A 24,551-nucleotide genomic window follows, 5' to 3' on the forward strand; every position below is an offset into this window, starting at 1 on the left:
ATAATCTGCTGTCGATTCTGGCAGCATGTAAAAGGCATGGCTGAACAGTTTGGTAATCACTCCGGTGTCACCATCAGAAATGAGGAGACGCAATCTGGAACATAAGTCACATCCAGGTCGGAGTTTGCTGACAGGTGTACTCTCTCATGGGAGCGCTAATCCCCACGGTTCTTCATCTGTGTTTGTCCGTTGTTGATATACTGCAGTAAACAGAGAAAACCCCAAGACAAAGCAGAGACATATGTATCTGAAACTCAATGACATGCAGATGTGATCGGCATGGATTTGTATGCAAAGCACCGATCTGATTCCTATCACACAGGATTGAATGTCCTATCCATCATTTTCATTTTATGCAGATAATATGAAAAGCATATACCCGGAAAACATGCAAGAATATGGATGAAATAATTTTCCATTCTGTCGTGCATTCCCAGCACGAGAGAAATGGTTAGTTATGTTTATTCAAGACATGTAAATAATTTCCCTAAGAAAAAGGATATAATAGTAGGATGCGCTTAGGTCGCTCCATTCCGACCGAGCACGCGGAGTCCGCTCCTGGTTTTGGTGCTCCGCTCCTCGCGCTGTACCTTCTCTGACTCTCATCACTCCAGCATTGCTGTGCAAGCAGATGTTCTTTCTCTGATGCCAATTCATACAGTTTTCGCATTTGGAGAAGGTATTCCTTCGCGGGAAGACTGCAAAGAAACGAGAAAAGCTGAAATTGCCCGTGAGAGAGAAAGAGAGAGAGAGTTGTGAACGGATAGCAGCTTTTGGAGAGATACAGAAACCCGAGGCGGCAGGCGAGCGAAGCGGCAGTTTATTTACCACACCTGTGATGCGTTGTTCTGAGCAACGAAGACGCACGACGGGGATACCGATGGCCACGGTACGGCAGGAGGATATGTGCTGAGGAAAGACTTGGGCGTTGTGAAACGGCGTTCAGTGCTACAGAAGACACTCTTCGGAGCCTAAAAAGCCCAGTCTGCCAGTGTTTCTTCTCTCCTCCCTGCCTTCTGAAACTTCGGCGATAAAAAAAGATGATGATGCCCTTACTTCTGGGCCCCTTTGTCCGCTGTAGATTCAGCGCCACGCTCGTCACGCTCTGGCTCGTCTTCGCCGGGTTCACCTGCATTGGTGAGTTATTTTATATTACGCAGCTACGGTTTGGTTAAGATGTAGGCAAACATCTTTTTGTGGGACAAAACACAGTAAGTACGCGCAGGAAGGCTGCACGTGACAAGTTAGGTTGTATCAGATGGTTTTTGCTATAGGCGTCCGCGCGTAACATAGCACAACAGTCGTTATTGTTCTATAATTTGCTAGCATTAACAGTCATCAATTAGCTACACCTTCAAGGTTACACAGAAGAGAGTCTGTGTAACATTAACTTCAGGCTCATTCTACTCAACCTACTACATCCCCAGGTCTGACCCGCTGTATGTTGCTAATATATTTATTTTGAAGGGCGCCGTGCTGTCTGTATGGTGCTGTTGTGGCATGGATTTTATCGCCAGTTGTGACTGGATGGGAAGTTAGGGCTACACCTGCGTGAATAGAATAAGAGCCACGCCGCACTATGAGAGATGCTTTAACAGATGGGCCCGTGAACAATGAAAGGCAATGCTCAGTAACATTATGTTCCCCTCACTCTCATATAGTCAGCATTCAGTTCAGTGTGCGAGCCTAATTACAGTAGATTACAAATATCACGGCGGCAATCATTTTGTTATTAAATCATTTATCACTGAACCGGGCAAAGCACATATTTAGAGCCGTATTCATCCATCTAACCGGGTGCTGTGCTGGCTGCAAAGAGGATCGTTCAACTCCACGTTTCTCTCCGCTGAGGACTCATTCCTGCTGCATTTGCAGTATGGTGACAGCTTTACGGAGTTGGTAGACGACCTACTCGCACTGATGAGTTACGTTTTATGATGTAGCCTGTTGGCCAGACACTCCCGATTGCATGCAAATGTGCTTTGATGTACAAAACAATCAGCAACAGAGGGGTCAGCCAAGCTGAGGCATCACTCTGAGAGAATATAAATTTGCCTCGAGCAGCCACAAATAAGCTATTTGTGATTGGTGAGATCAAATTTCCTTCTTACTCATTTGTATTTTTCACTTTTAAAATCATATATATTTCAATAATGTTAAATCTTATTTAGCAGCAATATAGGTAAAAAAATAATGAAACTCTGATGTTAATGCCAAATCAATCCAACATGTTATTGACATATCCTGTCATTGCCCTAAAAATATTATAAACTAATGAAGGTAATGAAGATATTAAAACCAATCATTTCACATTCAAACCAGTGGCTTGAATAATGCATTAAATTGTACTGGTGCCCAAAATGCCCCAATTCACAGTTTAGCACTTGGACAACAACCAAACGATTCTTTGAAAGACTTTCTCTATTTATTTGCTGGGATGTTAAGTATCATCCTCACAATGCAACTCAGCTGGAAGCCGCTGGTGAGTATCCAAAAAACATTTTGCAGGAATTTCACACTTCATTTACCTTGCGCTTGTTTTCCCAACTGTTAACCTTGCTGTGGACAGAAGGCAAACATGTTAAAAGTTGTGTAATTGCGTCTCTTGCTTCAGGAAACTGAAAATACATGAGATGATGAATTAAGAGGGCTTTTCTCTCGCATTAATTAGTGTATAATTATGAATATATTAAGATTAAATAAACAGTCATGCTCCAGGGACTTCATATTTCAAGCTAGGTAAATAGCAGTGCGTGGTATTTACAAGACACTTTATGATGCATGTTGAAACCGATGTATTCTGATTGGTTTGCAGGGTTATATGCAAAACGCCCAACTTGCACTAGCTTCTTCTCTATCCTCTGTAGCACACTTCTTAATGGTCACACCCCTTCTCTGTGTTTCAGTCTGTGTTGCGCTCCAACACGCAGTAAGTCAGTACAAGCATGCCTATAGGCTCCCAACACAGCTTACAGGCTGCCTTTATAGGATGGAGAGAGTTCCAGAAATGGATTGGAAGGTAATTCAGTAGCCAATTCTTTCTACATCAGGGCCGGGACAGTCTCAGCCGAGATCACTCGAGCTATCCTCTGTAGAGAGGGAAGGCGCTGACTCTGCATTCGTCAGTATCAAAAGCCGACTTGTCTTTTTTGCAGGGAAACATAACTCAGTCAGTAATAAAGGTAGGCCTGTCAATCTAGATTTGAGCTAGCCGAGCACTTTCCCTTTCACTGTGTTGTGAGTGATCTGACGGCCGGACAGAGGGGGTAGGTATGCTTTCAGCCTTAGGAACAAAGAACTGTACCACTTCAGCGGTGGGTGCACAGCACTTGATGTTTCCAGTATGTCTAGCGTGTGTGTGTGTGTACAAGTGTCTGTGTGTGTGGGAGGGTGCTTCCACAAGGATTTGCATACATGCATCTGCTGTATGTGTGTTTGATGTGTGTGTGTGTGTGTGTGTGTAGATCATCTGTTGTTGTTACTGTTTCATCCATTCATTTTTTTCAAACTTCCCCTTGTTATTTTGTCAAGAGATGATCATCAAAAAAAACCTGCAATCCATGCAGAGAGAATAAAAATCCTGGGTTTTCCTTTGTTTTCCCCCTGCCCAATGAGAGCGTTGCCAGGCAATTGTTGTCTGGATCAGTAAGGGAGCATGGGATTTGCTATCAGACTACTTCCTACTTATGTGAACAATCACCTCAGAGCAATTTCTACTGGGTGTTAACCTTGATACGATACGAGGAGGCGGCCATTATAAGAAAACCAGTAAAGAACTGTTGCATAATACTATTATTTGTGATTTCCCATCTCTCTTGCATGAGTACAGTCACATGAGGGATTCTTTTGCTAGCCTTGTCTCTCATAATTCTAATTTGAATCATCCCAGGGTTGTTTTACTCACAACCAGTTTTGTCTCCCCTCATTGACTCACTAAAGAATGTGATAAGGAGAGAGAAAGCTGGAATTAACATAATTTATTGGGGGAAATTGCCTTCTGGTCAAAGGAATTTAAAATCGCTTCTTTTCTGTCCCATAGCTAATGCATGGCAAATGATCATCATGTATTTGCAGGGATATGGTCTTTCACATGGCAGTGATAATTTACTACCAAAAAGAGAGAGTTTTTGTTCCCTCCAGTCGTGGGAGATGAATTCAAATGACACATGCAATGGGAAGACTTATGCACTGAGGGAAGGAAATTTAGCATAAAATTATTTATTTTCCCAACCCCTGATACCCACCCAATAAATTAGCATGATGTACAAGTGCAGAATGCATCATGCAAGGGGGGAATTGCACTTTAGAAAAGAAAAAAATTAGGCAAAAATTAAACCGATTTCACTCCTCAGGAGAACACATGCTTATTTAGAATTTTGTACTGCTTACAGAATTTGAATTGAATGATATCAAAAAGAAAAAGAGAGCCAGAATTGCTTATTTTCAGCACTGGGCTGATCAAATATTGTATTGTCATTCACTGGCCATCACATTCATCTGTCTGTAAGAAAGAATGCAGATGGATGAAATCCTCTTTACTGTTTACTCCGTAAGTCTTGCAAGATTTAATTCTTCACTTAGAGTTACTGTGATTAATGGAGGCATAGATAATAGTTCAGCATAAATGAATAAAAGGTAAACAGTGCATGTCAACACGGGTCAGCTTTAAACGATGGAGGAACACGCTCCATTTGGTGACAAATGTCCACACGCCTTATCTCTCAGAAAGCTTTATATGTCCACCCTCTCCTTATCATTTGCAAATGGCAATCTTGAGGAGAAAGGGAAGGGCACAGGCATCGGAGAGGACACGCGGAGGATGAACCTCGGAGAGGGGAGGAGTTAGAAGGTGTTATTTTCTGCAGTCCGTGCAGAGGCCCCGCAAAGGCACTACATCTCTGTCAAACTCTGCCCTTTTGTTTCAATTACCCCATTTCTATGATTCAGGTCTATGTGAGAGCGCTTAGGGGTTGAAGCCGGGCTGTTTCCCTCCTGAAATGCGGTGCGCTGTAGTCACTGTCTGTGCCGGTCGGTGTAGGTAGGGTAAAATTGACCTTTCACCTTTTGATGTGCGATGAGATTACCCTATCTCTCAATCTGAACCTGAACCATAATTCATAGAGGGCCACAGTATCTGACATTGTATCAGCAGCTGGGAGATTACCCTCCATCTCTACTGTTGGGTTTCTGTCGTTGCAAACCGCTCTGCGCCCACAACCAACCTCATATCCAAGGGCAACCATTGAGAAGTCGGGATGAGCTTGTTGAACTGAGTCTTTCCCTGGAGGGACTAATCGAATGTTCTCTCCCATGGGCCATCTCTCTCTCTCTCTCTCTGTCTCTCTTTCTCTCAGTCTCTCCATTCATGGAGAGCTCGCATAATGCTGACCTTGGACGCAGCTGTATTCTCTCACTGGGAGCAGATTTCTCCTCGGCACAGAACATGGAACATGTGGAGGTTGAGGTTGATGTCCAGGAGTCAGTCTCAATAGAAGATACTAATGTGCTGCCTCAGGCACTTTGCGGTAGTTTCGCGCCCCCCGGTCCCAACGTGCTGAGGAGTGGCTGAGCATTGAGTGTATGATAAGGTGAGGAATAAAGTTACGCAGTCCTGTATCGTTCACTCACTGTATAAGGATGCCATATTAGCCGTGGCGTTTTGTTTTTACCAGAATACAGATGTGTTGGATGTGCTGTGTTGGACGATGCGCTGGTCTGCCTGCATGGTCAGCGTCACCTTGTACAGTTTGAAAGGATGTGTGTTAGGAGATGTTTCCAGGACCTTCCCGTTCTCCAAGTGATCAATACTCTTCTCCAAATGGTTAATTGGCCATCAGTCACTGTCAGAGGAAGTGCTTAGGAACCCAGAGGTGTCGAGGTGCAGCTCATAATAAGAGAGTGGCCAGTCCTCTGGGTCCTCTCCTGGCCTTTACTTCAGGCCAGGTGGCGGCTGTGGAAAGCGGATCTGAATGCAGTATGGAGAGCCGTAGATTAATAGTTCCTTAGTAAGGCCACCAGGGAGCGATGTGAAAGCCACTTCCACTTCATCATACAGTGGACCGGACGGAAAGTCTGCAAGGCTTGCATTGAGGGAGAAACTTTGAAAAAGCGTGAAGGGCATTTGATTTGAACTGGCAGGGCAACTCGATTCTTTGTGACATATGATTCTATATAATTGATTGCTATTGTTAATTTATCTAAAATCACTTAATTAAAATAATTTAGTTTTTTTATATATTTTTTTTTAATAATTCAAAAAATATAAATCCTAGTAACCGTTTTCAATTAATCATTCATTCATCATTGATCATCTCAATTCATCATTAAAGAGAAATCATCGGATATGTTTTTTTTAATATATTTCAGCAGGTTAGCAGTTAGTAGGAAGATTCATCACACACACACACACACACACACACACACACACACACTGATAGCCTACATTTGTCTGCCAGTTCAACCTTGAAGAGAAAATACACCTCAAACCAAATATATGGCTGATTATTATGCTTACCCCTATTTAGCATGGCATGTAAAACACATAATTAGAAATCACCTAAGGCTACCCAGACGGCCCTGCTGGTGCTTGATTGGCAAGGGTATTTGAGGGCGGTCTGGCTCAGACTGAGCCAGGATTTGTCATCTTGAAGTGATTTTGTTGACAAGACAGGAGGCACAGTGACCTTTCCTCATTATGTGTATGTGTCCAGGCACTGATGCCTTAGGCAAGCAATTCAACTGAGTCAACAGAGCCTTGCCTCTCAGAGCGTATTCAACCCCAGACAGCATGTTGTGTAAGGTTAGAATATGCAGGATTTAGCGGCAAGCCTGTTAATAATTCAGTATTGATACAACATTACTAATGTCAATTGTGTGACCTTTTGGTTGCTCTCTTTGCTTATAGGTCTGTGTAAAGGAACAAGCTCAGAGCTTGTAATATGGCTCGGCTCAGGCTCCTTCTCTCAGCTGACGTCGCTTTTCACTTGTACCTGAAATTATCTACAATATTATTCTAATCTTATGCTGTGCTGAGTTGATTCCCACAAAATGAACCATTTATCACCCACCCAAAATGTGTAGCTGTGAAAGAACAGCCTCTCAGATCTATATAGGTCCCTCTGTTATTGTTTTCCCCACACAAACCCTTTCAGGATGGGAAATGGGGTCTGAACATTACAGATTCAAAGCTTAAAGCAAAGCAGCAGATTTTCTTGGCAAGGCCATCAGGAACACTAGGCTCACAGAAACACATTCAAGTCCTTACTCCAATAGAATTAATCATGACAACATAGCTAGCACTGGGGCTAGATGCTCCCTTTTTACAGCATGCTTTGCTCTTGCTTATGGCTTCTATGGATTTAAATGTCCACTGACAATGCATTCATGTTGTATCAAAGTAAGTGAAGTGTTTTCACACCTGCAGTTTCTTGTCACCAATGTTTGGATGTAAAAGGATGTGTACAGAATAGGTCTACAGTACACTTTGCGTTTGGCATTGCTTTTCACAGCTGGTTAAGTCAATTATCCACCGCTAAACAATGGTAGGTTTCAGGTAGAATCAATACCCAAGATATTACTTGGATTGGATTCAAATGATACTTGAGAAAGAGATTCTTATGATGATAGGTGTTCAGTTTTAGGTGAATTACACATAATTTCAGCTTTTAAATATGACTTGGGGCATAGGGCATTTTGGTCGGCATTAGGGAACATTCACCATGGTTTACCGTAGCCAGAACTGAGACAGAAGAGTTTATCTTATATAGTAGCATGTATTAGTGGGTATGGCATCATAGAGAATTAACTGGAAAAGGTGACGGTATGGTGTGGTATGGTAAGGTGACGGAAGGTATTATTGCAGCAAAACACCTGAGATGTTGCATGTTGGAATTTAAGCTCACAGAAAATATTCACATACATGTGTCCTAAATTTGAATTCACAGAAACGAGTTACAAATGTGTTGGTAAGAGTCAGTATTTGAATGAATGGAATAGAAGCTTCAAACTTATAATATGTGCTCACTTTTTCTTGTATATATATTTTTATAGGACAAGTACCACTCAGTACACACAAATAGCGAATCCGAGCACTCACTTTTGCTACAATTGTCGAGGGGCATTTGGTGCAAAAGTGATTCACAGACCTGTGACTTCCAGACACTGCGAGCCGACAGCTAAGAGGTATGGCAGAGGCATGGCGGCCCTACAGCGATTGTGTAGCCAATCACAAGAGCCATTTAAAGCAGCTTTTTCCTCTTTTGTTTTTTCCTGGTGACCTAAAAACATACACTTTTCCCTTAAGGTTCCCAGTGAGTTATGTTTGATCACCTCCAAGTATTTATCATAAGATATTCATATAGGATTTGGTTATTTAAAAGTTTAAAGGCGACTACATCCAATATGTTCTGTTCTCTTGGAGAGAATGTCTCATGTTGAACAACACGTGTATTGTATTTTTTCCTATTATGTCCTTATAAGGCCACAATCACTGCAGTTGCAGTCGTATCAGAAGTAGTTCCATTCTGCCAAAATTGAATGTGCAGAGATCATAGTGTGTATTTGACAGTGCTTAGTAATGGAAAAAGTTAAAATAGTCCCCATTAAACTAAATAATTAGCTGCATGATAAAGTCATGCAATACTTTATCAACTGCAATACACGTGCTGTTTAAAACGATTATGTAGTACATTAGTCAAGGCAGCAGTATGTCTCTGCGTGCTATTTTTAATGTATTTTTGAAAACATCGGAGCCTGTGACTTCCAAACCTGCAGTAGAACAGACTTTTCATGGGCAATAATGGCAATAGGAAAAAACTAAAATTACTCCGGTGTTATCCTTTTAAGACCTTAGACATATCGCTTGGGAGCAAGTTGCGTATCACTTACATACAAGTGATTCAGCAAGCAGTTGTATTTTAATCTCAACTTTATAGCCCCGATGCATGCTGTTCTCTCTTGTATGTTATGCCAAGCTCCATTTAAAAATCTGGCAGTTAAATGTTGCCTTGCTAATCGGCAAAGGTACACACCTGGTAGAATGTATTTTCAGAACTTTTATAATTAGGGAGTTCTGGTGAATTCGGCATACATCTGATCCAATAAAATCGGAACTTTTACATTAGTAACACTGCCTGCTATCGCCCACCATGTTGTATGTTGGTGGAAGAACAGTGGGGGAATAGCCGGTGAACCAATTTGTGTATAACAACTTAAGTGTTATGTCGTTTGCTGATAAATAAGGCAACATTAAATTGCCAGATTATTAATGGAGTCTGGTGAGTCATTCTCTCTAAGTGAAGGAATGTATCAGTCTATTAGCCTGCCAACTTTGAACTATTTAAAGGTGATAAAACATACCTCACTGGTTTTATCTGAGAGGTTGCAATGGCATATTCAAGAAGCTGTAACTTGTACTATAAAAATATATTCAAGAAAAAAAAATGTGAACAAATGTAATATTACACTCTTGCAGCTGCTATTCCATTTGTTCAAATATTGACTTGCACATCTGGCAATCTTTTCTGTGAATTCAAGTTTAGAACACGATTGTGTGAATATTTTTTGCATTTAAATTTCAACATGCAAGTTACAAAAGTACATTCGTATCTGTGCCTATACCGGATGATTTTCTGGCAACAAGGATATAGAGCATTGCTTAAGGACATTCGGATGTAAAAATTAAGGCAAAAATTCAACCATTCCATGAATCTACAAAGTCTGTTTCATTTTTAGTAGAAAATATTCAGGCATGCATATGTTGGTATGACTTCGCCGACAATTCTGAGTTGCTAAGAATTGAATTACATTCTAAGAATAGAATTACATTCTAAGAATTAATGTTATTCTCCTTTTAACTATGAACCATGTTCAAAAAGCATGTAAATGCCCAGTTTATGTCATTTAGTCCCCCCAGCCCATCTAACAGTATGTAGTGCACCACAGGTTTTGGGTTAAGTCTGTTAGGTGCACTCAGTCAGTAGATATAAATTGAGATTAAGATGAAATTTCTTGTGGCTGTGACATGGATACTATGGCAGTTCCTGCCAGCGCTCAAGCCACTCCTGTCGAGAAGATTGTATGATGTCTCATACCGTAGTGCTTCCATTCTGGTCTAACAGATGCTATCTATTTGCTTTAGTTTAATTGGGTGCTGAATGTTATGTATTCGCCGGTGTACTGTTTATCTCTGTACATAGACTTGAAAGTGCTTTACAGATTATTGATTGGAATTTTGCCACTGCCTCTTTTGGGAGTTGGCGCTGTTTAACTCATTCAGTAGAAACAACAAAGCTCTTGATTCATCTTGTTCATTTCATTCAGTTGCTTAACATTCAGGTGGGAAGGGCAGACATCTGGTGGCCAATAAGCAATAATATAAAGAGTTATTTGTTTCATGTGACTTGGTGTCCAATTTCAAGCAGTGATTGACTGTATGCCGGCCTCTGACATTGTTCAATTGACATTATATTGTTAACAACTCCTCTAATGACTTGATTAATCCTTTGTTCATAAGTCACTGTAGTAAATTTCTACTCCTGATTCAGTAAAAAGGATAGATTCAAAATGAGCAAGTCATTCACAAGTGCCACATCACTCTTGGCTATGGACACACTAGAGGATTATCGGGTGGATTTAGATTTGGTAATCTAATTAGAGGGGAAATTCCAATTGGAGGCTTGTTTAGGTACAGTGCTCAGCAAAAAAGTATTTGGTAGTTTTCGGGGGATCGACTCACAGACTGATCTGAGCCGCTCCAGTAATATCAGACATGTTTGATATTTATGTCTGGACATCTGCATGCGGGGATCGCAGTTTCATCCCGAGAGTGGTGACGGCGATAGCCAATGAGAGCCGAGTTTGCACTGAGGTGAGGCAGAAAGAACCGGGTCTGGCTATCTGCCTCGGTTGTTGTTTTGATTGGTGCCACGTTGGTTCGCGCGTGTTCCTGCGAGATTAGAGGTCTTAACATTAGTCTTGACATTAGTGAAGCGTCAGGAGTCAGTAGGATCGTTTCAGTTATACCACCAAGTGTGTGATGCCCCGTACTATCTTAAACATCTAGTGCGAGCATATTGTTGACTGACAGGCTGACTGACGTTATGCGTGTGATGCAATCCGTTTTCAAAATCGGTTAGGATTTTAAAAGTCTTCTGGTGTGTCCCCCCAGCCTTACAGTAGTCAGAAAGGAAAACATCAACCTGATTCTGTACAGTCAGACAAGTCGGAGCGCACAAGCCAGTGAGCCCAAGAATCCCTTCATTTCCACTGGAGTATTTCCATCAGGGTTACACACACACACACACACACACACACACACTCTTACACACACACACACACACACACACAAACTGTCAGACCAAAAGCCCTTGGATCAACGTCTTAAAAGTGTATGGGAAACTCGACAGTGTGAGATGTTGACTTTTATGTGGATATTCATCAGCTTTTAGAATTAAAGTTACTACGTGTTAGACCGTGTCTGTGACTGAATAACCTTTTCCACTGATGCCGTTTGTCCTCTGTTGAAAGCTTGAGTGTTCTTGTGAATCATCTTATTTTCTTTACTTCACATCAGACATCAGACATCAGACATCAGACCACATCCCTAAATCACACTATTACGGTGCGATGCGAGTGCCGCAGACTGTGAGATTGGACATTCCATATTTAGCTATTTAAATCATATTTCTGGCTTTAAATTACCCGACTGAAAACTTGGGCAGATTGGTTTCAAGCTGAATCATCACAAAGCCAAATGTAATTTGGCTTATTTTCTAATTTCTTGGTCTACAACATACTTTGCATATGGCTTTGCTCTGCCATTTTCACTGAAGTAATGATTAAATAATAGCTTTACTGGCTGAGTCAGAACATCATTGTTCAAAATGTCATTGTTCAACTTTTGCTTTAGATATTTTTTTATTTTATTTATTTATTTTCTTGCCGACATGTTGTGCTCTGCAATCCTAAGCCTTTACACACAAGAATGGAGTAATCATTTTAAGAGGATCATTTGCTACAAAAAATGTCTCTTTTATCTTTGTGCACTCTGCTACAAAAGTCTTCAAGTCCCTGTCCAGATTTGTAAGAAAGGATTTGTCCCACTCATGTTCAAAGGATCAAGATGAAATTGTGAAACAAACCAGCCCCATGTATAAAAAAGGCCTTCTTTACTTGGATAACTTGTGTTAGATCTCACAATGGCTTTTGTTTTGCCTTGGCAGGCTTCAGCGTTCCTTTTAACAAGCATGTCTTACCTTTCAGATTCTATTACCTTAATCAATGGCATACATTAGCCATCCTCATTCATTAGAGTGGAGGAGGCTGAGAAGCTGACAGTAGAGCATTTGGAAACATGATTTGTCTGCTCTTCCATGTCAGTTTTATGCCTCTAAAACCACAACTCCTGCAATATATTTACAGAAAATAGTCGTGTTAAAATACATTTCCAGCGCTGCGCTAAATAGCAAACTATGCTTAAGATTTATGGTGTTGACATTATCTGTGCCCATCCTCTGTAACTGACTGCCATTTTGAGTGTTAAGCCAGCGCTGATGCATGGAGCCTCCACAGCGTGGTGGAAGTTGCCAGAGCCTAAAGCAAACAGTAGGGCTCATGGTCCCACAAGTATGAGGCAGCCAAGTAAACCCATTAACTGCCTATAGAGTGGGCTGTGGTATTTTCTCCACACTACGCTATCCACAAATGAACCACAAGCTGATTAGCTGTTTGTCTGTGTCAAGTAACCACAGACCAGTCACGAGGCAACATGTCATTGAATGACATTTACTGATGACATAAAAATTGTTCAAGTCATTTAGCATGCTTGAGGAAAGTTGTTGAGTAAGTCGGAAACATTTCAATTGTAGTTAACTAATTGGTCAAGTAGAGTATGTTAAAAAATGTACAGTATGTTAAAAAAAATCTGTTCTGTATTTACAGTAATGCCGGTAAACCACAGCATAAGCATTTCACTTGGAAGACATAATTTGACAAGTCCGCAGTATTTCATTTCGGGGCACTGAGGCATGATACTTTCTTACTCTTAATTCTTCTATCCCCTCTCAACATATGATGCCCAACTGTACAAATTATTTGAATCGCCAGAAGGTGTTTGATTTATGCTGAGTCTGAGTTATCAGCTCCACACAGGCCATGTAGCTTCTCTCTTATCATTCTACCCAGCCGCTACACGATTGCAGAATTTCTGCATGTTTTTGAGCTCAGCCCTAAATTTGATGACAATAGTCATGAACAGAACAAAAAGACAAAAACTGCCACTTGCAGCAAAATGAGAGTGCCTCCCCCTCTCGTCTAATTTTTGTGTCGGATTCTCCTGCAGTATGTTTGACAAGAGAGGTTGGCAGCTTTACGCAGTGGCACGACTCAGGCTGCCGTGGCTGCTCCCCACCCCGACCCCTGTCACACAATTAGCTCTCTGCTTTTGAGATAGCTAGAACAAAGGTGAACTCAGGGAGCTAAGGCTGCATTCAGTCACAGCGGAGGGGTGTGTGTGACACTCTTATGACTCCGGGGCACTCTCTTGACCAGAGAAGTCGTTGGCTGTCACTAAACATCACTGTCTCCCTCCCTACTAATGGCGTCTCCAGATTGTGCTATGAGGAACAAAGGCTGGTTGTATGAGAGATACGGAGGAAAAAATAGAGCCGCCCCATTAAGACTGCAGGCTTTGGTTTGTGTTCCCAGACAGATTTGTGACAGTGGCTGTAGACCTATAGAAGTGTCATGACAGATATGAACCAAGGAACAATTATAGGGTGATGTGCTTGAAGCTAAGCTGGCGGTTCCATCAACAAAAAAAAGTGTTGAAATGAATAGCCCAGCAAGCACACGTGCGCGCGCGCACACACACACTCATGCGAGGTCAATTCTTCCATGTATTTGGCCATTAAAGCCTGTCAAAACTAAGCTAGGTTAAGCTGGGGAAATCAAATACCTAGTATGTTAGGCTGCCCATTTTCTGTGTTGTTTTATTCATAAGGTTAAATCCAAAAGGTGAGCGTGTTAATACAACAAAGCGTATGCAGAATAACAACAAAATGAAATGTTATGAAGAATAATTTGTAATTTTCCTGTGGCTATGCAAATAAATAAATTCAATTGAATGAGCTGAATATTTTTCTTGATAATCATTTGCTCATTCCGAATTAATTTTTATTATGTGCAAATTTGCATTATCCTGCTTAGTAATCAATCTGCACTGGCAATTTTATGTGTTGCTGCCAACTGTAAAATATCTGTGTTTAGCAGCAGGGGGATATTTACTTGTTCTTCATTCCATCTTAGTTGCTGTCACACTGGGAAGTAGGCTGAATGTATTTAGCAACACATAGCATGTCTCGCCTACAGTCTGTGCACTGCAAAGCTTAAGACAATGATGAAGCATAACTGCATAATTACGAATCCATGAACTAAAATGTAATCAAAAACAGAATGTTTTATTACCTTGGTGGTCCTCTGTCTTTTTGTAGCAATGCTTATGATATTTCCGTATTTTCATTGGCTGTGACATGCAAAACTAATTGGATTAAAAGACAAGCTCATTTGGCAAAGTTGCTTCATTACTGTTCTTTCTCATTAGTTGAGCAGCATATATGGCCCCAAACTAACAGGGGGAAATGATTGATAGTAATGGGCCATTTCAATTGTCAACGTCTGCAGGACGTAGTCCTAGTTGAAATCAACATTCTGTATTTCTGCTGCCTTTGGTAAAGTATGTTTTTGTGCGAGGTTGACAAAAAATGTGTTCCCTATTTCTTAGTTCCTTTATTTTGAGTGTAAATGTTTGGGTTTTTTCACTTTGTTAATTTAGGTCTTGGCAGTTATTGTGTGTGGAAGATTAAAAGTCAGAATGTTGACCATATTTCTGCAAAGCATTTCAGGAATGCAAGGCTTGGCATCAGTGATGTCACACCATATCTCCGTCTCCATGACACTAGGAGTCATAACACTTGCCTGGAAACGCAAGCCCACCCAGTGTCAAGAAATAGAGGTCTTCTCTAGAGCTAGAGCCGCTAATGATGCTGACAGAATTAACACTATTAAAAGCAGCTTCTTTAATAATTTAATGATGTTTCATCAAAAACCCACACTGCCAATATTAAAAAGGAAAGGTTTCGTTTGATGTAAGCAAATCAAATGTCAGGTTGAGATTTAGGCAAAATGCTAAGAAATGGTAAGATGACTTCCTTTAGCTGCAGTGTCTTTCAGTATGAGATGTTTTGCCCTCAACATAGACCCGCATTTTCTTCAAAGCCAGAGTGGTATTATCCCTTCATCATCCCTATTTCCCGGGTCACAGCATGTATGCTGGCCCATGTGTCTAACTTTCCCTACGGTAGCTGCTGAGTCCCACAGGTTTAGCTGTAATACCCTGGCTAATTCCCCTACATGTCGGGTTATTGCAGTCAAAGCTCCTGTTTCAGTTTATCCTCAATACTGCTTTATTTTTTCATTTTTTACTGATGGCTTTATTGGGCTGTATTTCAATACTCCCCCTCCCCCCTTCTCTCTCTCTCTCTCTCTCTCTCTCTCTCTCCCTCTCTCTCTCTCTCTCTCTCTCAGACACACACACACGCACACACATACACACATATCAGTGTATCTAGCCGATGTTTGGTAGCATCATTTTTCATCACTTAAGGAAAAACTGTTATGCACTGTGTATTCTTAGTGTCCATTTTCTGTTCCACTGTTGCCCAGTGTTTATTCAGTTGTTGCCATTGCCCCCTTCAGTTTAACTTGCTATCTGACGCTGTGGTTGAAAACAACCTTAAAAGTTGTGTTCCTGATATGTGGAAAGAAACAGAATTGTTCACACAGTCCCCACCCACACACCCACACTCACACGACTTGTTATTCAGCATGAGCAGTTGGTAGCGCAGCGGTAGAAATTGAGGTTTCCGAGTTGAATTTTTCACCCCAGTTGGCCAAGTCTGTCATAGAGTCCACGAGTTTTAAATAGCAACTGATAATTAACTGGAATGCTCAGTTAACTGTCTCTGCATACAACAGGTGAGAAAGCGGCTTATACTGGATTTATAATACAGTATTGCCACAATGTGTGAACTGAAGTTTAATTTCAGACAAAGTAAGATGGAACAGCTTTAGGCAGGGCCAACTGTTTCTTCCATAACATGAAGAATTAATTGGTTGCAAAGGACACCGTCTTGTTATTTTGGCATAAAATCCTGATATTGATTGACCCAATCATGAATATCAGATGCGGATATAACTGATAGTGCAGTAAATGTTCTGCTGCACATGGAATATTGGGACTTTTTGTGTTATGATACATTTTGCTACACTATGTGCCTACCTCCAGTAAATATCTGTAAATGGCATAGTTCTTTAGTGGCATATCGTCTTTCAAATTCGTGCATAACAGAATCAAATCCTTCAATCTCTTCATTTGTGACAATTATAACAATGGAAGTAGCATTGCAACAGTTCACTGGCTATTTACCTTAACATCACAACAACCTCCCCCTCCACATGAACCCTACCTGATGATAACAGAGAGGAGCACACATCAGTGATATGACTTCATTAAATAAACCCTTGACCCCTGAGATGCTGGGCTGATCTATTTCCTCTAAGTCCCATTACCTCGCCACAGAATGGAGATCCCACACAGCGATTGTCGCAGTGCTATCTTCCTATCTTTAATTTAGAAATGCAGGAGGACTGCACATGAGGAAGATGGTTATCCAGGCTCGGCGTCTGTCTCGTCACTTCATGCATGTTAGCTCTCCATAGCCTCCTTTGGGACCGCGTATCTGGCTGCGTTCCACTAGCCACTACTCTAAAATAGTTTTCCTTCCCTGCGTCCTTTTCCCCAGTGACCACTGATAGGGCCAGTGATGTCAGAGATAATTTCCAATGATTTCCATCTTTACGTTTCTAAGGCCTCTGAGATTAGTCGTTGGAGGGCTCACTGAGGAAGCCAACAATTTCAGGATTTTTAAACGAATTTGGAGCGCTCAGTTTCCATATCACACACACCGTTATTGTGGAATTTGCTTCTTTGCATATTCCTCCGACACACACATGTTCACATTGCAGCAGAGGGCTCAAACACACACAGAGGGGGCAGCCAGGAGCCGCCTCCCTGGAGCTGAGTCTTGATCAAGGACACTTCTGCAGGGATGGACACACTGGTTGGTGGTAGATCAAAGCGGGGATCGTCTCTGTTACCACAAGGCCGCCCATCGCCTGCAGAATCAGGTGGTGGGGTTGAGGGTGGGGGGTGGGAGGGTGGGGGGAATGAGGGGGCGACAATGAATGTTCATGTAAATAGACTAAACTGGCAAAGCACATAGGAATAATACATTTTCAAATTCTACACCTTTCTATTGATTATATTAATAGAAAGGTGCATACATTGCAACCTTTATTCTCATCTAGCCTTGAAAATTACTACAGTTTTTTCATAATATGTCAGTTACTCACTATAGTATAAACTTGTTTGGTCAACTGACTCATTAAATACCTCATTCATTGGCCCTTTTCCAGTGGTGATCTCTGTGTTTAGAAAAATCTCTTAGTATTTTTCGCTCTACAAAAGCCTCTGTCTGTGAAAAGGACTGCAGCTGTAAGGTTGCTGTGAGGTTCCCCTGTCATGATAGAGCACGGGCGATGATGTCTCAGGGGGTTTCATCTTTGCTTTTTACAACATTTGCCTTCCAAACAGTTGAGAGACAGAGAAAAGAGTGCAATTTGTCTAAAAGGAAGCGACTCCAATCGATAGGATTTTCATTACAGTTATGTTTTCATACCGCAGTAGAGGCAGGGTGCGGAGCCCTGATGAATGATACATTAACGTTCCCATCCCCTCTCCCTCCTGTGTCGATGCTTGGCTCCTGAGGCCTGTCACTCCGATGAGCCGGGAGCACCACGATGAGTTTGGGCACTGGGACCTTATTCCCCTCGCTGCCGCGTCCCTAGTCAACAGCTGTCCACTTTGTCATTGTAGATTTCAGTCTGTGTCGTGGCTTTGCGGGGGGAAATACCAGAAGGTATGATCTTTCTGAGAGCTGCACTTATTGAATTATCCCCCACTCCCTGGTCCTACTTCTAGAGGTGGAGGTAAGCAGCTTACCTATGGCCCTGAAAAATACATGACTGCAGTGTTCAGGTCCAGGAAGGAATACCGCTGTCCTGAGAATATTGTAATTCATAAATGTACTGCAAAAGCTATGTACTGTATGCCAACTATTTCTTCCAAATAGTGGAGAAACAGCCACAGGCGTAATAATAGTAATAGGCCCTGTTGGATTTTTGTTGGACTCTCTCTCTTCCCCCACATTTGCGCACTACATTCGTCATCATGTTAACATTAGCAGGTATCTGTCACACAGCAGGCAATTGTTAAAATGACACTGGAGAGGATACTGTGCCAACTCACGTCCCACCAACAGTAACCCCTGATCAGCACCCAGGACGGCAGCAGCTGTAGGTGTAAACCGCGACAGCCCGATCTCTAAATCCAATAAACCTCCCTCTGATACAGCTATGACAGGTCAACCAGATAATGCGACACACGGGGCAAAACAAATCAGACTTGCTCACACAGGTTGCCTATTGTTCATTATTCCATGACAATAACAAAACAAATGACCATAAGGAAAGAACATATCTCATAAGACCTATAGGCCTACAGGCGCAACCGACTCCAGTAGGCTTCAAAACATTACTGCACCTGTTCACACAGTCATTTACATTATCATCATTTATCATACCCGGCACGGCGGCCTAATACAATGCTTATTTGGCACCGATATGGCCTAGTGATCATTATGTTGTGCATGCACGTCCCCAAACAAGGGAAAATTGTACTCACTCATTAGAAATCTACTCTATGGGCCACAACTCTCTTTAAGTCTAAATTCCTGGCTTTGTTGCCGGTAATGCAAGCTAGCAGCAGCTGTGAAAAACTGTCCAGCTTAGGGAGTTTAGCTGTTGTTTCTTCCTGCTGCTCACTTTGCTCCCTCTGCATCTGTGAACCACTTTTGTGCTTTTTCATTTTTTATTTTTTTTGCTTCTGTATATGGTTGACTGTCTAGCTAGTGATTAACGATGAAGCTTGGAACTGAAGTGGGCTGCGTAGGTTGTATTGTCACACAGAGCAGTGGGCAGAGATGATTGACCTATTCCTATACTGAACATTAGCATATTTCCCAGCATTCTTCAAACAATACAATGTGTTGTGGGAAGAAATTCAATATTTTTAACGTCTTGATATGTGTTTAAATAATGGCCAATCAAAATCAATCACTATTGGAGGGGGTACCATAATAACTGTAAGAGCTGCAAATCTCTCTCACATTATCCTTTAAAATGAGGGCCACCTCCAACATGCGGGAGACACTAGAGAACAGGCCAGCAAAAAAATCAAGTGGAACCGATTTAACGAAGAAAAAAAAAAAATGTTGTATTCAGCCTCAGCCAGAGAAACACCACTGACCACCGAGTGTCAATGTAAACAGCAGAAGGCTAGACATAATAGGCAAAGTGAAATAAATGGATCAGTTTGAACTTAGGTTCCATTTTGTCTGTTGTTTTTGAAAAATCTGAAAATGTTCAGTGACTAGATAAAGGTTGAAAACCACCATACCACCATGTACATAAGGAGATTTGCTGGTATATGTTTACTGTCACTTAGCTTTTTGGAGTGAAGATGTCTCCTATGCTAAATTTGATAAAAACCATGGTAGACAGACTGGTTGGTCACTTGCTAAGGGGTTTGTCACATGAGGCCCACTCTGTCTTTGGATGCTGATGGTCCTGGTAGAACTGCACTGGTTGCACCGGCGGTTGTGCCTGATGACAGGAGTAGATAGTAATAGCCATAGGGCAATTGCTGCTGTAATAACACTTTTGCATATTACCTTGCAGGTAACATTGCTTTCTAGAGAAGAACTCAGATGCAATCAATTGTCCCTTACAGGCTCATCTTTTCTGTTGTCAATAACTCAACCACCCCTCAACTTCAGTGATTGATCAGAATGGAGGAACTGTGCTGCGATAAAGTGTTGTGATCCACCATTGTCTTCTGAGTGGAATCCTCCACTGTGGACGGGCTGTAGTTCATAAGTGATAGACAGTTTGGCTGCAGCAATCTTTCATTTCTCCCTCATCTGAGGACAGGTGAGGCAGTAAGCTGATGGAATCGTACCTTTTTCCATTACTGTCTCTTGGTGCCGCTCTCTGCCTCGGCTCATCGCCGGCAGGACATGAACCCAAGCTTATACAAGCCCCGAGTCATTTATTTTATAATCTCTCTCTGTTTTTGTCCTGTTCTTGACATCATATGTCAAATGGTGTGATCAATGTTAAACTGCTCCATCATTTTTCATCCAGCAGGTTTTGCTGTTACAATTTGTTGTTGCCTACCATTGACCTCACAGGGCACTGGATACTGCAACAACACCCTCTCCCGGTGTTAATGCAGCCCAACCCCCGCCCCGCACACACACACACACACACACACACACACAAGCACAATGTTACTGATAAATTCTGAAAGCAACAATTGCCTGCTGTATGAGATTAAGCCAAAGTACTGTACAGTATGTTAACGTTTCATCTGCGATGATTTATGATTTGTGTTTATGTATTTCCATTGAAGTCCAGTTTTCTTATCAGGTCCTTCTAGAGCAAAAATTTGGCTCTTGGTTTTGTCTGATAAGCGCAACTTCTGCATTTCCTTTTTTATTGCTCTCATCAGTTATTTATTTACCTTTATTGTGGTGATTCATGTTGTCCTCACTGGAGGTAAATGGCAATAAGGGGCATAACCACATCTACAAGGATCCTGAGCATAACTCATTTTTTAGAGGGGTTACGGGGTTTATTTTGCTTCTCCACCACTATCTTATCATGGGCTCTGTGACTGTTTTCTCTTTTGACCTTATTTGAATTCCGAGATAAGCATCCCTCCAGCAAAATTGTACCAAATTAGTCTTTTATCTGGTGTGTTTTTAAGGGACTGCTTTGTCACCGCGCCTGTCTGCTGAATGGAAGCTTGTACAACATAGATGTGCTCAGCTGCTGGCTTGGCTGATTTTCCCCAAATTTATTTTAGTGGTTGTCTGTGCTCATTCAGATCACACAAATGCACTGACCTTAGTCTTTAATGCCTTATCAGATCTAACAGAGAAACACCAAAATATATTTCTTGGTTGGAAGGGATTCAAACACATTACAGCATGAAAACAAAAGTGTAGGATTTGTTGAGTAGTGTGAAAAAGCTTAGTACTCTACAGTATTACAATATCTGATTTATCCACATTGTTAAGGAATGGTTTTTATTGATTGAATAATATATTCAGAAGACTAAAATGCATTGAAATTACAGACCAAAGCTTATTAGTGATATGACACATAAATACATGCAATTTAGATTATTTTAGATGCACAAATGAAGGAAATTCCAGCAATCATTCACATAAACAGAATATATTTTCGCATTGCCAAATCTCATTATCTGGGTTGGGATCAATTTACTTCAAATGAAATCAGTTCAGGCGGTGGATATTCCTTCAAAAAAAAAAAAACTGTAAATCTTTTGCTGTAAAATGTTGTTTTATGTAGTCTCCAATGAAATTATTGGGAACAATTAATATGTGAAGTTTAAATTTTTAACTTGTTGAATCGAAAGTGAATTGGCCCCAATATTGTTTATTATATCAGTTTGATAGACTGAATTCAACATGCTACTTTATTAGTCATTTTCATTTTAACCATCACAAGGTATTTAGAGCTTTGGTTGGTGATCCAGCCTTGACTCCTGGTCACATGGTGGTGGTAGTGCTACTGGGAGGTTAATAGATTTTTTATTTAAATACATATGTTGCAAATTTGAATATGACATCATTCCACCTGCGACAGGCCTGTGACAACTGATGTGAAACAAGGACGGGGCGAGCCGCCACCTTGTGCCAAGTACTTCCAGAGTTATCTGGTGCTGAGGCATGGAATGAGCAGATAAAACAATTCTAAAGGGGAAATGATTCTGTCCGTAATCAGATTTATTTACGCAGCCCACTGAGGAAGATTGATGTCTTATCTGTGGCTGTGGATTTCAATTCTCTATGCTACGGTGCAGATAAACAATCAGTCTGCTGTCTCCAGAGCTTTTTTAATTGTGTGTGTGTGTGTGTGTGTGTTTGAGGGCATGTGTTGTACGCGTGCCTATTAGCATGTTTTGTCTATCAGCATGTTTTTGACAACTGAGACAGTGATGTTTAAGAATAAAGTCACCGTCTCTCTCCCCAGCTTTTTCATGACTATTTTTCATGGCTGTTAAATGCCAGACATATGCTCTTACATCTTGTGACTAGCAATTGAAAAGTGGAGCTCAAGCAGAGATCAAACCACTGCTGTTGCTCCTGTCTTGCTGGGAGCCATGTTTTCTTCATTTTCATGATTCTGGAAGGAGTGAGCCACCATTTTGACTGAGGAGACAGTTGTGTGTCGAAATTCATGTTGTACTTTTCTCGCAGTTTTGCAGAGTACTTGCACTCGTGATGTTGAGCTCATGTGCTTCCTTTTTATAGTGCAAAATGTTAAAATGCTTACTGTAGACTGCACAGCGACTAAGTGAACTGTTAAATGAGTTTGTCATTGGACAACAGTGGAACACAGTGTATCTATTCACTAAGGGTTGAAGAGCTCATTACTTATATGTAGGCCTATTATTCATGCTCTGCATTATGTTAATGACATAGTGTGCTGGGAATATGTAGACTATTGTAGTATTAGTTCAGAGTAGTTTCCATGTTACCTCCTATATTTGGTGGTGTGCTTCACAGTGTCCACAGTATGTTGCACTGGGATTTAGTAGAGGGGAAAGTTCTCCACATCTTTAAATAGACCGGTCAAGGAAGGTATGGGAGTACAAACCTGGCATTTCAGTGCTCTTTCAAAAAGTGACACAGTTTACATGTACAGACAGTTGCTGCTTCAGAAGCTAACAAATTGTGCAAGTCCACCTTTTTCTTCCTCTCACTCAAAGCTAAATTTTGACAGACAGCTCTCACATTTTTATGGAAATTCTCTGACTTGTTATCAGGTTGAATTCTTATTCCTGAGGAATAAACTACAACAGAGAGAAGTCTGCGAGATCTGAGAAAGATTGCTTCCCCCTCCCCACTTAGACAGCTCGTCTTATTATCTCCTGAAATGGCAAGGTTACAGTACCTACAGGTGCAGAGGAAGGTGAGTCTGTTAGCTTTTTATCTCTAAACCAGTCAACCTTACAGAGAAGCACAGCTACTGAAGTCTCATCAGACTCGGTAAGGGATAAACATTCTCTTATGTACAAGTTTTGCAATTCAGCTGAGCTAGTTAGATGGGGGAAATGGGAGAATGTTGAAATATATTAGATGTGTTTAATGGACCTGGAGAAATACTGGGAAAAACAACCTTGGTTACCTCTGGCATTAATATAAAATTTATGAGAAGGATTTAGGCCGATCTCCTGCAGAGCCTTGAGAAGACGTTGCTTTGTCAGTCAGCACACGTTTAGCATAAATCTCTCACTCCTCCTTTTCTGCAGCCACCTTGAATCTGCCAGCATTCATGCGCTGCTGTTGTTGTACTACAGTTGGTTTATCTCCATTTTCTTTACTGTTGAAGTTTCAGCAGTGTTCAATCATATTTGTTTGGAATGGAACAAATGAGGGATGTCTCTGTCTGCTTTTCTTTTTTTTTTTTTTTTTGATGTGTTTTTGGAATCACATTTTTGTTGATACAAACTAGACAAACTGCCACAGGAACACTCTGGAGAGGGAAGAAGGGAGAGTGACCAAAATTACATCTTTTAGTTACTGCTTTTGAGTTTCTCTTATTGTTATTTCTCTGCGCTCTGTGCAGCTGGTGGTATCGTTTGCATTAGGCAGATCCTGATAAGAGAATAGCTATCATTGCACGAGCCATTATCCTGTCATTTCAATCCCGATTTGACCCTTTTATCAGAGCTCTAAGAAGCATTGCTGGGATCTTATCCTGGCTATCCTCTGATTATTACACTGGGTATGTGATTGATAGCATCCACTGACAAAATAGTCCATTTTAAATAGATATGTTGGTTTACAACCTTGATAATTTGAATTGCTGGCGTTTATATTACTTTTGGTGTTACTTTTTCTTCGGCCATTTATTAATGACGTGTCAGAAATTGGTGGACATAAATTGATTGCGCCTGATTTGCATTCATATGAAAGTGGTAATAAATTGAGCCATTTTTCTTGGTACAATAGTTAGGCTATCTGTCTGTTAATAAAAGGGACCTTTTTCAGGTGAGGCAACTGTCAGTCTCTGTCTTGCTGTGATTCATGAATTCTGTGAATAGACTCTAATGAGCAGCATATTTCAATCAGCTTAAGGATCAGGAGCAGGGCCCTCTCCTCTTTCTCCTGCTTTTGATGGTAATGGAAATTATCAAGCAAATGGTGTGGTGCCTTTCCTGTTTTAAGTTCAAATAGCTACTTTTTTAAAATATCAAAGTAGCATTTTGTAGCATGATTACC

At 41.2% G+C, this 24,551-nt stretch overlaps 1 protein-coding gene across 1 annotated transcript in view; it reads left to right on the forward strand.

The window, feature by feature from the left end:
- The first annotated feature begins 1,046 nt into the window (after nucleotides 1–1,046).
- unc5a (unc-5 netrin receptor A) overlaps nucleotides 1,047–24,551 on the forward strand; it is a 115,482-nt gene continuing 91,977 nt past the window's right edge. The window contains exon 1 of the mRNA XM_078289067.1: nucleotides 1,047–1,137. Within this exon, the coding sequence (XP_078145193.1) occupies nucleotides 1,047–1,137 (91 nt within the window). The remainder of the gene's footprint in view (nucleotides 1,138–24,551) is intronic.

Source organism: Centroberyx gerrardi, chromosome 16 (assembly GCF_048128805.1).
Source record: "Centroberyx gerrardi isolate f3 chromosome 16, fCenGer3.hap1.cur.20231027, whole genome shotgun sequence".
NCBI lineage: Eukaryota > Metazoa > Chordata > Actinopteri > Beryciformes > Berycidae > Centroberyx > Centroberyx gerrardi.